General features: G+C 37.1%; 1 protein-coding gene and 1 pseudogene across 1 annotated transcript; one reads left to right on the forward strand and one right to left on the reverse strand.

Annotated features, from left to right (window-relative positions):
- The first annotated feature begins 2,247 nt into the window (after positions 1–2,247).
- On the forward strand, positions 2,248–3,320 carry LOC127769617 (uncharacterized; annotated as a pseudogene).
- An 8,068-nt stretch (positions 3,321–11,388) lies between these two features.
- Positions 11,389–12,576, reverse strand: LOC127769707 (UPF0481 protein At3g47200-like). The gene has a single exon (XM_052295366.1). It carries the CDS (start codon positions 12,574–12,576, stop codon positions 11,389–11,391), a length of 1,188 nt encoding a protein of 395 aa, XP_052151326.1.
- Positions 12,577–14,803: the final 2,227 nt, after the last annotated feature.

Raw genomic sequence — 14,803 nt, forward strand, 5'->3', positions numbered from 1 at the left:
GGGAAATCTTAAGAGATAATTAAAATGGTTTTAGGGATAGAGAACAATAACTTGAGGTTAAATTTTTAAAAACAAGGCATGGGAGAGCACGAAACCAATGTAGCAGCAAGTATAGTTTTCTAGCCATAAATATAAACATATACGTCAAATGCATAGATTGATGCGAAAGAGATATAGCCTAGTGCAGTGACCTGAGTTGCACCACAAGTTCTGAGTTCAAATCTCCATAAAGCGAATTTCAGATTAGGTTGTTTAAGAGGCTAAGTTCCCGATTTAAAATGTTGCATATATCTGGTTGCATATAAAAGCTCAGAAAGAATACCCTTCAATAAAAGAAAAATAAAAAAATAAAAAAAATACATAGATTGATGACATGCATTGATGCATATATACTTGCGTGATTGTAAAAGCTGGTGCACTAATTAGTTTTCTAATTGCTATGTGAAAAAATATATACTACTATAATATTTTGGTGATGATTGTGCAAAGTTGCATTGCATACATAGAATGGCAATTAACTATTCTGTTTTATTTTTTTTTCATACACTCGCGATCGATCCAGTGCTGAGGAATGAGGGAGGCAACGAGTACAGTTTCGTGCCCATCGTCAGGCGATCAGACACGGTATGCATAGAGGTTTACCGTATTCTATATCATTGATGATGAAATAATCTTACTTACCATGTTTTCATATTCAAATTATAATTTATAAATCTTTTAAATTTCCAATGTCTTGTGTATTTATGTCTTAAATGATAATTTCAATATCCATAATTAGATTATATCCTCACAGTATTCAAATTTCAAATCAGTATGTATAACGGTATTCATGCTAGGATTTGAAATTTTATTACTCAATTTCGATAGTATGAAGATCTGAGTGGCCTATGAAAAAAATATCAGTGCCACAGTTTACATTTTTTTTGCACATCCTATTTTTAAATATTTGAAAAATTACATGTGTGAATAAAATTACTTTTGATGAATTAAATTATACACGCTTGAATTGAAAATTTTTGCATACTTTCATTTATGACTTGTGTCAGGGTTATAGATACCACATACCTAATAGTAGTCGACTACATCTCGGCAGGACCCACTACATACCATGTCCTATACGGAATCAACCTGCGGATATAGGAGGAGTTTCGGATAAGGAAAGACAACCAGAGTTCTACATGGAAACGACAAGGACTACTCGGATTATATCCATGTTGGTTTCCCTAGTTCTACTTGGACAAGGGGACACCTATAGGTATAAATACAAGGCCCCCTAGGAGGAGAGGGAGGACACAGACGATCAACACCCACCATGAAAGGATCAACACCCAACACAATCAACATAGAAGCCTACATACGCCAAGACACGCCGCCGGATATCGACTTCAGGGATAAGCACGGCTAGTACCCTACGGTGTCTCCGGATACTGTTAGGAGAGACGAAAGTGCTATTTCTGATCTCGCCGGGCATGGATTCGAGGAGGAAGGCTACCCTGTTGTCGACTACGAGTCAGATCTTCAGACCACCATGTCGACAACAGTTAGATAGGCTACCCCAAATATTGTACTGGTGTGATTATGGTGAATAAGAGCAATATCGGCTTCGGCCAACAGGATGTAGGGTTATTACTTGACAATTCAGGGGCCCGAACCTGTATAAAAATCCTCGTCCCCATCTCTTTTACCTCAGTCTCGCGTATATCCAAATACCGTAGTCGTGACATCAAACGTCGACAACTTGAGCTAAATAATAAAAAAATTAATCATAATTAACATTTGGTCCATTCTAAATATATACCCCTAATTTTTGGAATGTGCCTAACAAGTTTAGAAATTTTAAAACATATATTGCCTAAAAATTTAAATGGAGGGATCAATTAATTCCATGCACAAGTTTATTTAGAAAGGAGGTGGAGCAATATTAGAGGCTCAATTTAAACTTTTAAAATGCTAGTTCTTATAATAATGATTCTTTCATGTGTTATATGTATAGTTTCTATTTGATGATGTTATCATATATTAGTTTTTAAACAACATATTGGTATGATAAAATATTTTGATTTGAACAAGAGCATTGTGTATAAAGTGTCTGTAATTTAAATTGATCCAAATGTTATTAGTTTAAATTGTTCTAGATGATAGTGTTTATAATCATTAATTTTTCATGCATACCAAATATTAGTACTTAATAATAAACTAGTTTCTATTGTTTGATTAGACCCAGTGCCAACAAAAATACTTGATCTGATGAAATTGAGGATTGGTCCAATGAATGATCCAGAACTAACACGTAACAGTGTTTCTAGTTATCTCCAGGTAATTAGATCAAACTTATCTTGCTGGTTAGGAAAAAAAGCATCTACTCCTTTTATTTTGTTGTTAATTATCTAACAACCATTTTGTGTACTGCAGAAATATAAGGCGTATCTTCTTAAACAAGAACAAAAAGACCAACAATTACCTGTTGATGACAATACCAATACTATTTCAATCAAAAGTCAACGAGGATCTGCATCTCTTCAACAGCAAATTATGAATTACGGTGAAAATGATAGCATGGACAATCAATCAATAATTCTATCACAAACCCGCTACAATGAACATAGTAACAAGCAACCAAAGTTGTTGACAGCCAATTATCATGGGCCTAGAAACATGCATCATCATCACAAAAACACCAACAACATGCAACCTTCGAATGTACTACTTGATCAAAGCAAAGGGATTCAATATGTCCTTTAACAAGGAAGAGGTCATTGAAGCCATATATCAGAACCAACTAACAACACGTCGAGTTTCAGCTAGTCATGCTATTGCAAAAGGTACTTATTTGTATTAATATTTTAATCAATATATATAATCCAAATTGTTAAATTCTATATCCATGATATTATCCCATGACATTCCAAAATTAATTTTACACTCTGTCATAGTTTCTTTTTAATAATTTGTTGTAGCACAAGCAAGCCGGAGAGTAACAATGACGAAAGATATGCACCCCATATCTCAACTACACCAACAAGATTATGAAACAACACCTGATGATTCTTCTAATAATACAAATAGCATATATGAAAAATGTAAGCTTTGAAAGAATGATATCATATTTTGCATTTTTTATATTGGAATGGGAAGTTTTTTACTATAATTTTTGTTTGTTTTGTTCCTTTTATTTGCTAATGTATTTTTACAATCATCTATGTCTTTTGTAGAATAATTACCATGTTGGAAGGAAGAATTCACGAGCAGATATGATTAGCATCCTTTGGCCATAGTTGAGATTGATTCTGGCGTATACCTTTATGGATTGCAAGTTATGATAGGTGTGGATATGCACCTTTGAGTGCTGAAAGTTGGTGCTTCTATCTTAAAAATATTATGTCGTTAGTTGAAGAAAGCATATTGCTTATGCTACTTTAATTAATATTAGCAGTGTGGGAGAGCTTAGCTTAACTCATATCTAGTTTAAGGTTGTTTGGATAAAAAACCCTAAGTGAGGTTGAAACCTTTATATTAAGAGAGGTTCTATTATATGTAGGAGAAATTATACTTATGTGAACTCATGTCGTACCATCTGGTTTAGTTTATTTGAATAAAACTATCATCAGTTTAGTTTTTTTGAATATGAAAGTAAAACCGTCCATATAATTGTTTTTAAGTTTAAAGTACATGGAAAATCTTTTGCAGATGGAGAAGGCGTAAGTTCCAACAACACATCTGGTTTAGTAGTAGTTAGTATATTTGAGTAAAAGTAAAATATTTTGTACTGCTGTTTAGAAGTGTAGTGGGAGGCTTTTGAAGATGGAGGTGTCAATTCAACAACATGTACAACACTACAAAATATGGTGCATTCAGCATTCCGATGAAGCACTGAACAAATAGTTATACGAAACTGCGGATTGCGGTAAAAAAAAACTCCATTGGCAAGTTCACTTTTTACAATTGTAAGATTGGTTTCAGGTGCTATATATAAACAATATACCAGGCACGGGCGTAGCTAGCTAATTGGTACATGTCAAAGATAAATTTATATTAAGAAACTATATTCCAACATTATCTCATTACTTACTGTTTTCTACTCTAACAAACATCCCTATTTAGTCACAACCCTGCCTCTAGATGCAGCTTGAGCAGCACCAAGTTTGTTAGCACCCTTGTCGGCTTTCTTCTTTGTCCCCTTCTTTTCAGATTTATCCTCTTTTTGGTTCTTCATGATTGGCTTAATCTGTCATCGGTAATATAAACGACAAAGTCAGTAAAATCGCTAGATAGCTATGTGGGTTGCACAGAATGAGTATACCACTGATAGGAAGAATAAGAACAAACATGTGAGAGCTAAATAATATCTATGCAAAGAAACAAATGGATCAGAGCCAAAACAATGACACTGCATGTACATGTCACAGTAGTGCAAGAGAGTCCACAAGCTGTAACCTGGTCTTGTGATTAAAACTGTTCAAATACTGCTATTAAGTGACTAGCAAGGTTTTATGAATGACAAAATTGTAACCAGTGCACAAAGGAGAAATATATTTCCTGATTTTAAAAAAGACGACTCATCTGGGTTGCAACCACAACACTCTTCTAATACTCTGTAATGTATTAATGTGCATTTTATTCTCTAGAGGAACACTGAAAGGACCAGGCAGACAACCTTGTGAGTCAGAGGGCGGACTAACCTGATAAACATAATAAATTACATTCCACCGAACTTGAGACATCATATCCAAGAAAAGATTATATCCCTCCAATTTATATTCAATAAGAGGATCTCGTTGGGTGTAACCTCTCAAACTAACAGCTTTGTTGCACAAACTTCTACCGTTCTACGCCTGCAAGTGTTCCTTCCAGAGCCTATCAATGTTGCTTAGACTAAGAAACCTCTCAGCTTCCTTCATCAACCCTGGAGCTTGTTTGTCCACGATCTCCTGCCATGTGGGAAAAGGAAGTTCGGTGATATGACAGCAAAGGATTGCATCTTTTAATTCCTATACAACTAATATAATTGGCAAATAGCTCATTTAACTTGTTATTATCATTTCCACACATTATATACTAAAAGTCCATTAACTTTCCTATAATCACTCTCAAGCCACCACGTGGCACTTATATAAACACTGTTAGGCTGTCACGTGGCACTGTCTAATCTCACCATTGATTTTCATCACTTAAATTATAGTGGACCCGATATTTCACACCATCAGATTAGATCTATTATTAATTAAAAAAATAACTTCATGTATACGGTACAAAACGATCCATTGTTCGACAGACGTACATAATTCGTGTCATTAATTTGGGTGTTAATGAATCATGGATCATAAATACAACGTTTTGTACTGTAACCAAATCAAGCATATTACTCAATTTTTTTCTTCGCAAGAAAAAAAATTGAGTTCACCGGTACATGTTTTTTTTCTAAAGTGCACTGGTGCATGTTTCTGCTGAATTATAGAGTTTTCATATGAAATTTTTATAAAAAGAGGTGATGAAAATATTGATATATCTACAAATAATTAGTAACCAAACAAGTCATTACAGTATTCAAGGGCACTATGCATGGGAAAGCATGGGAATTCTAGATTTTACGCTTAAGTCTTAGTTTGAGAATTAGCTATGCCAAATTAAATGATGGACTTTTTTCAAACAAATCTTATACTATATACTCACTCCATCCCAAAATATAAGCATTTTTAGCTATGAATCTGGACAGCCAAAAGTGGCTATATTTTGGGACGGATGTAGTATTATATAAGAACTAAGAAGTCTATTAAACAACCTACAAGTGTTCTTAAGCTGCAAAGAAGGACTATTACAAACACTTCTAGAATTTAAACCATACTATCCAATCTCATCGTCGATTTTCATTTAAATTGATAAACCAATATTTTTAGACCATTAGATTAGATGTATTATTAAAAAATTAATAATTGTTGGCAGCCAAAAGAAAAAAATAAGTACTTCATAGGTAAGATTGAGAAAACAATAAAGCCTGCCTACGGTTCATGGGAAGGAAAAAAACCAACGCACGGACTTGCAATAAAAAAATATAAAGACAAAAATAATATGTATGTAGAACCATTGAAAAAAAGATCGTCTTTAAAATATGATTTTCTACAATTCAGAGATAAAATATATTACGCTACAAATTTATGCGAATTTATGCAAATATATCCAATCAATGCTCTGTGAATGTTCTATCTTTTAAATTATTCTAAAATTATATATCCAAATTGTGATCCTATTGTATTCCTTTAATTAAATAAATTATTGATGTTTATGATCCTAAATACATCACAACGCGTGAGGCTGGCATATAATAACTAATATTATGATAATTTTAAATAATTTCACATCATATTTAGGGTGTCAAATATCACTTGACGAATATACAGCATTAATTTTAATCTAGATATGTAAAAAAGCAATGCAACTTAGACACTTAGTTTTGTTTTTCAAGTAGATCTAATTTAATTCTAATTTATTTGAATTAAGATTCTCAAAGTTATTTTTGAATTTATTATTAACTATTTGATTGGTATTTGAGAAGTGGCCAACACAAATGTTACATAGATGTGAAAAATTATCAAAAATATTCTAGCCAATTATCTTGCTATAATACAACCCCTTAGTCCATCTTGAGATTTATGGCCATATTGTATGTTTTTTATTTACCAAATAGTTTTGACAAAAATTAATAATCAAGTAACATGTGTAATTGTCGAAACAATATTTCGGCAATACTAAAAGGGGTGGCTATCAAGCTAAAGAAGTGGGTGGGTTAGGAGACACGAGGTTTATATAGGTTCAGGCCTTCTCGATGAGAAGTAATACCCTACTCTTGTCCGGGGATTGATCCGCCGAGTGTATTATTGATCGTATGATTAGAGAGAAAAGTTATGCCACTAGAGGCACCCGGACCCCCTATATAAAGGGTGAGGAGCTGGTATTACAAGATGCAGCCTGTGTTCCTAACGGACCAAGCATTTAAAGATAAATTACAATCGTAGCCGATTAGGACTATCTGATGTTTCCTTGATATACAAGTTAACATAACAACCGAGTCCTTTACTAAATATATTCTATTTGTATATGGTACCCCTATACCCAGTCGGATATACATGCCGTGTGGGTATGGGTTTCCATAATCTCCACAGTAGCCCCTGAGACCTTCACAGTCGACGAAATAATCTTCTCCCGAGTAATTAAACAAAAATCCCAAGTGCTTCAATTATCTCTGCCTTGGCCTCCCGAGTGCTTGAATCAAAGGCTGTGAAGGGCTAAAAAATAAAAAATTTAGGTGCATCGATTAGATGCACCTAATAGGTATAGCCCCCGACTATGTGATTAGTTGAAAAAAAACTAAACATATAGTCAAGGTTGAAATAAATAACTAGCCGTGGTTTTATAAATAATATTACCGAAGTAATTAAATATTAAAGCATATGCGACTCTGTTCGAAGAGTTTGCCGACTACTTTAATTAAATTATTAAGCTCACTATGAAACATAGAGGATATATAAAGATCTGAGTGATAAAAGCACTCTTAGAGATCTATCATCTATTTCGAAGCTGAATACAACATTTGTGATAAAAAATTAGCTGCTCAATAGATAACGGCTAACAAGTTTAACCAGCCTAAGCCGTAACTTTAGTCTGTTATTGGGAGAATAAAGCATATAAATGCTCAAAAAGGAACAACAATTTTTAAAAACCAGTTGTCCTGATCAAACCCTAACAGCTTCGTGACCAGAAAAGTCAACAAAAATAACATGACGTTTTTAACTGTTGGGCACCTTTTTGTGTGCATCGTAGTAATTATAAGGAATTTACTAACTGCAGAAAAAGGATTTTAGTAGTATCAGGCTTTATTTATTGTGGGCAATTTTGCCTAAGAAAAAAATACGCCCAAGCCCCAAGAGACTACAATCAGCCACACTGAAGGTGTATTTGGGATGAAAACAATGTATGGGCCCAGGCCCATTAGCATTTCCCGATACCCAGCGATTAAAATTGCGCCGAAGGAAACCCTTCGTCTTCCTCGCCTCAGCAGCTGCTCATTCCCCATTCTGCGCTATAGTAACAGATTCGTTCCACCAAAAGCTAGGGTTCGATGCTGCACCGCAATCCATCTTTCCCAATCTGCTTGCCTTGGCTAAAAATCTCCACGCAACCACCGCCCTCAATTTTCCCATCCATCCTCACAGCCCACGTCCTCAATCTCCCCCACACAATTTTCATCCATGGCGGAAGAGAGACAAAACTTCCAGAGCTAGTGGGCGCCTTCCGATGTCAAGGAGGAAACCCTCAAGGAAATGGTGGCGCACGGCGTGTTGCCAAGCAAGAAGATCATCGGGTGGCGTCCAGCATTTGGTGAGGCCTTTCCAACCCCTGATACCCATGAGATTGTGGTCTTCATCCATTTCTTCTATGGCGGCTTTGCTCCTCCAACCTCTAAATTCTTTAAGGGAATTCTTGAATTTTATAGGATTAATATCTATCATCTCAACCCCCAACTCCATTGTTCATATTGTGAGTTTTGTCCATCTTTGTGAAGCTTTTCTGGGCATTCGGCCTCACTTCGCCTTGTTTCGCTGAATCTTCTTCTTGAAACCCCAGCCAAACAAAAACAAGCCTTGCATTGTTGGGGGATCCGACTTCCAGCTCCGCGAAACCCTATGCCAAAAATATTTTGCTCTTCCTTTCAAAACCTCTAACAAAGGCTGGCATGCTAGCTGGTTTTACATCCAAAACCCAGATCCTGCTTTGCCCGAGTACTCGTGCTGCCCACCCAAGTACCAAGATATCTGGAACTCCCTTCCTATGGGCGAAGAATCTTCTCAAGCCCTCGAGCTGCTGAACAAACTATTGAAGATAAAGGAATAGGGTCTTCAAGGGGAGCAGATCACTCGGCACTTCATAAAGTGCCGACTGGTTCCAATCAAAGAAAGATACTACACGACCTTTGAGTATGATGGAAAGACTGACCCCAACCGAGAGGATCCCGACTCCCTCGAATTCAAAATCATAAAGGAGAGGATGTATAAAATTTTCTCATCCGGTATCGTGGTTGACTTCTCACATCTGCTCCCGGTCGTGCCATACAACGCCTTCAATCCACCTCCAGCAGTAAGTAACAAAATGCTTGAATTTCTATCATGCTTGCTGTTCCTGAAAATAAACTTCGAATCATTATCCTTAGGAAAATGCTCTAATGAAGTCTGATCCTCCAACTGCCCAGCGTCATCAAGGCCAGGCTTCCGGTGGTCCAAAAATCCAACCCGGCGCCCAAAAAAGCAGTGCTGCCCCGACTGAACAAGCGGGCTCTCGGAAGAGGAAAATGATATGCGATGATGACGATGACAGTGATAATGAGTCGGCCAGCAAGCAGCCTAAAAAGGCTGCTCTGCCGAAGAAGAAAACAGTCAGAGGTGGAGATGAGATATCTGCGATGCCACAGGTCCGAGGGTGGAATGGAAGAGGTTGGATAATAACTTGGGTTGTGCTGGATGAGAACTCCTTAGGCCAGTTAGAAACGGCACAATATATATATGGATCCAGGCATTCCAGGGGTGGCAACTGTTTGGAGATGTGGTACTATATATTATGTGCGAGCTGTGGGGGAGGGTTCTCATCGGTGAGGGAGAAAAAGTATATGTTTGGACATTTCGCTAGTACTCGTTCCGTTTTAAGTTTGAAGTCGTTTTGATTTTTGTCATAGTCAAACTTTTTTAAGTTTTATCAAGTTTATAGAAAAATATAGCAATATTTTCAACACAAAACAAACAAACTATCAAACTATATTAAATTTTAATTTTAATAAAACTAGTTTGATGTTATAGATTTTTTTCTATAAATTTGATTAAATTTAAATAAGTTTGACTAGGAAAAAGTCGAAGCGATTTATAATGGAGAGAGTAGCAATTATAATGGAAGGAATGTTTTGTACTCCGTACATATATAGCTTCTTCCCTGATGAGAATAATCATACGTAGAACTTATATAGCTTCTTCCCTACTTGAAAAGCCCAGAAAAGAAAAATGGCAGTTGGAATTTTTCGGAACCATAAATAAATTTGGATTTTATTTTCCTCGAAAACAGAAAAATATGATAAGGCTACTATACATCTGAAATCAGAATTGGTTGAAAACTTTTCTGATAAGGCTACATAGTTTAATTTAGTTTTTCTAGTTTTTTTTAAGGTTTAGAGTATGACAAGTAGGCTCAAGTAGTATTTTCAGTGTCATACTTTTGGTATGTAATACTTTTCCATGTAGTATAGACCCATAGTATGACAGGTTAGTCCAGTTGGAATATTTAGTCCAAATACAATCTATGAAAATTAATATATTTTATCTCACCTACAAGTGGATCCTTACTTGCATATTAAATCACTTTGATAGAGATAGTTTGTTAGTTTACCCTACTAATATGGCTTCTCACTAACATGTCCTAATTATCGCTGCCGCGTAGCCGATCTGATCGGTGAGACAGAAAAAAAACACAAATAAATAAACTCTTGAAAGTGGATGAACTTAATTGCTTCTAATTGTGTTTATAAAGTGCAATAATGACACTTCTCTCTTAACTTTTGACTAAACTTAAAACCTAGGCTAAACTCTAATTTTTCTCAAAACCAGTCTATTACAAAATCGATACCGAGAGATCTCAACCCCTCTTCTATTTATACCTTGAGGTAGCAGCCCAAAAGCTACGAATACAACATGCTGGATAAGTAGTTCTAACCCATAGAAACCTACTCTTGCAAGACAAAACTTATCCCTGTACAATTCAAACTTCAATCTTTCCAAAGTTGTATTGCTTCCAAATTTAACTCCTGCACACAATTACTCTTGTATGCCATATAAAATCTTCACCACCACATGCATTGCTTTTTAGCCTAAGCATCCTATATAATCTCCTGATTGTCTGGACATCAACTTCTCCCAAGAAGACTCCCAATCCATTACTGATAACACTCAAGGCATCAAGATACACCTACAGATGAACAAACAGGAAACCATATTAGAGCACAAGTTTTTTTCCAATCTTGACTCAACATTAGCACACAATAGTATGTTATAAGTATATAAATCATTTAGAAGTCATAAACATGAAACAATCACTAGTATCCAAACAAACTACCCAAAATTGACTCCAATCGGGAGCTAGCCGGTCCAACTGCAGCCATACCACCAGTCTGTTTGACACCCATTTCATGGTCCGGCTAGTCCCACATGGAGAGAAAAAACCACTTCGCCAATTATCTACTAAATATTAAAACCAATATAATTCATATGCCAAATATTGATCACAAAACAAGTCAATCAAAACATTGATTTCACATATATATATAACCATCCTTTCAGTACAATTCAAGGCATGAACTCACTTTCTTTCGTGGAAATGAAAGAAGACACTCAAAATCATGACGACTATCTTAAAGATTGAGAAGCCCATAAAGATCAGTGCTGCCAAGAACGAGATAACTGCCCATGGGCTGGCGAAGTAGTCGTGGCGTAGCCTGGCTCTCCGCTTGGGCCACCATCGCCGGCAATATGTATTGATGTCTCTGAACACAGGGGCCAGGTAATGCTCGTCATAGTTAATGTAGGAACAGGCATGGAGCTGGCTGAAGAACTTGGCGGCCTCCTCCTCATTTGCTAGCTTGTTGTCGATGACATCGTAGCGCTGCAGGAGGATAGCATCTTGAGCAGTGTTGATGAGGTAAGCCATGAAGACCGCATAGCTGGTCAGATACTTGCCGTTGTCATGGCACTGCTCGAATGCAATGAGATTCATGTACCTGGACCTTGTCATCTCCTCAATGGCGACGCGAGGGATTTCGAGTGTGCCGTTCCGGAAGGAGATATCAAACATGCTCCTTGCATGCTTGTTCTTTTTTATGTGAACACCAAATTCGCGGAGCTGTGTTGCGCATGGGATCATCTTGGGCAAGAACAGGAAGGGATTACCAATATTATTCGCATTTCCACCTTCTTCGTTTGCATTTCTTGGCAGTTCGAGTGGCTGAACAAAGCAACAGTGATAGAGATGGAGCATGTGATGCACATTTTCTCGGTCGTGCCGCACTTCTGCATCTTCAATCCCTCGTAAGTAATCCGTGATGATCCCAATGAGAGAAGGCTTTGGTTGAGCGTCTTCTGGACGATCTGGATCAAATGTAGAGATATCATACAATCTTTCTATCACGAAGAAAGGTATTTGGTTCTCGAGCATCAGCATGTCATTCAAGAGGAGAGGCAAGCTCCAGCTGACCGAAAACAGTGGGTCGTCCTCGCTGCTAAACCATTTCACGAAGAACTCGATGATGAAAGATGCATCGAGAAGAAGCATTGCCACGAACTCGTTCGAGTCCAGGTCAGTGCTCTCAAAGTAGCACTCACGAACTTCAGGCTCCAATCTCCTTATCATGTCCGTGTACCTCCTCATACGATGATCGGCAGTTTCGTTCACCAATCCCCGGGAGAGGAAATCTCTCAAGTAGCGCCATTTGTGCTCTTCCATAGCTTGGAGATGCTTCTCTTTTCGATGATATGGACCGATAGATACCATCCTTGGCTCATAATAAGCCTTGTCCAACTCACGTACATGGGCAGGGATACGGTAGACTGAACACTTGCGGTTCAAACTTAATGTTGTCGAGATGTTGCTGAGTCCATGATTTATGTCTATGCAAACATCTCTTGTTGACGCTCCGCGTGGCATTATTGGCCAATTGAGCTGAGCAATCCTCTCCAGTATTCTGCTCTGTTGACAAACATTTTTTGAAAGGGACATCCCATGTACAGTGTAGTTGGTAAGTTTATTCAGAGTCAAAGGGAAATTTTGATTATTATATGCAAATATCGCAATATATAGCGAGTAGCTAGCTAGGAAAATGCGTGATGCAGTGTGACCTAGCTTCTTGAATTTGGTAATATATATGCCATTGACTTCTGTGTAACATAATATTATTCTGGGCATATAGTTTAGCAAGGGCTTATAAACTAATCCCATCATCGGTCACAAATATTTGATGTTCAAATATAGAGCAATTATATATACCATCCAACATTTACTACCTTAAGGTACCACATTTTACACTAGAAAGTACCTTGAGTTATCAAAAATTTGTGCTATCCTGAGGTACCAAATGTTGGATGGTAAAATTGCTCTCAAATATAAGATTTAGTTAAAATTTTAAGACATAGGAAGGTCGTTCAGTCTTAGAGTTACCGGATCCATTATATTTGACTTACAGCTGGATAGCTCAAGGAGTAGGGACTGAGAGTCTGGGCTACTGAATATGCCAAATATATAGGAGCACATGGAGGTGCCAAATTTCCTCCTTAGAGGCTGCATCCATGCCTGGGCCCATCTGCTTCCCAGATGAAAGCCCCACTCCCCAATGTGTAGTTAAATTTGAACTTGATTTTTGATCGATAGACCGATAGATACCACTATATATACTCTACGTTCAGAATTTTTCAAAACTATTTGTATTAAATTGGCAAGAAAAAGTTACACGAAGGGATATTTCGTCGAGGGATTAGAATCCACTCTCACGTTAACATGAAGCGAGTGATACTCCTCTTTCATTTTGTTCTATTGGTCCACCCTGCATCTGATGGTGACTAGCTACCGCAGCACCCCAACGATCGATATGCCACCAACGGCCACTCCACCGAAGATGATGTCACCCTGCTAGATCCCGAAGGCAGGGACCAAATCTCACAGAGGGCAGCGATCACAAGATGAAAGATGCAAGCGGAGGGGTGACGGCGATAGGCGTGCTTGCTCAGTCGTCGGCTGCATTTGCGTGAGTTCTTTTTATCTGATGTACACCCTCCATTTCAAAATGTTTGACATCATTGACTTTTTAGCACATGTTTGACCGTTCGTCTTATTCAAAAAAATTTGTGAAATATGTAAAACTATATGTGTACATAAAAGTATATTTAACAATGAATCAAATGGCATGAAAAGAATAAATAATTACTTAATTTTTTTGAATAAGACGAATGGTTAAACACGTACTTAAAAAATCAACGGTGTCAAATATTTTGAAACGGAGGGAGTATGTTTGTTCTTTTTATCTTCTCTCTGTCTCGCTTTTTCTTTTTGATAGATTGTATATGTATGCAAATCAGTTGCAAGTTGAAATATATGTATATACTTCTCCATGCAGGTTGAATTTGTTTCGAATCGTGTATATATATGCATACTGCATGGAAGTTTAAACGCTGTCTTTGCCCCAAATCAGTTGCTTGTTGAAGTGGAAGTGTATGTGCGCAAGTATGTATAGAAAGCAACATTATTATTACTTTTATTGCCTGAAAATAAGTATGTATTTCTAGACTGTCGGTTTTGAAACCAGCAGTGAAAAGGAAGTAACAACGAACCGGCAGTAATTGCCTATTTTCCGGTTATGTTGCAGTGAAAAAGAAATTATAAACAAACTTCTAATGGCTACGTCAATGTATATGTAAGGATTAAAAAAAAAGGGAAAGACTTGGATAGCTAACTCATTTTTTAGGCCAAAAACACACAGTGATCAATGACGACGTACCTTGTTGATCAATGACATCGGCCGGCGAGCGTAACGTATGTCATGCGCTGCGAGATAGCTAGAGCTGTCGCTCTGTGAACTCTGAATCTGTTCCTCTACTTCCTCCGATCCTAGCTAGGATTTCTTGTCTTCATCGATGGACGCATTTGTTCAAGTGTGTACTGTGTCGTTGAGGTGATCAGTCATAACATACGAGATCTTAATATATGGGATCGATAGATCGACAATGCG

Source organism: Oryza glaberrima, chromosome 1, assembly GCF_000147395.1.
Source record: "Oryza glaberrima chromosome 1, OglaRS2, whole genome shotgun sequence".
Classification (NCBI taxonomy): Eukaryota; Viridiplantae; Streptophyta; class Magnoliopsida; order Poales; family Poaceae; genus Oryza; species Oryza glaberrima.

What these genes read in the sequence shown, in the direction of transcription:
- LOC127769707 (XM_052295366.1), bottom strand. Translation starts at nt 12,576, where the DNA reads ATGGTATCTATCGGTCCATATCATCGAAAAGAGAAGCATCTCCAAGCT.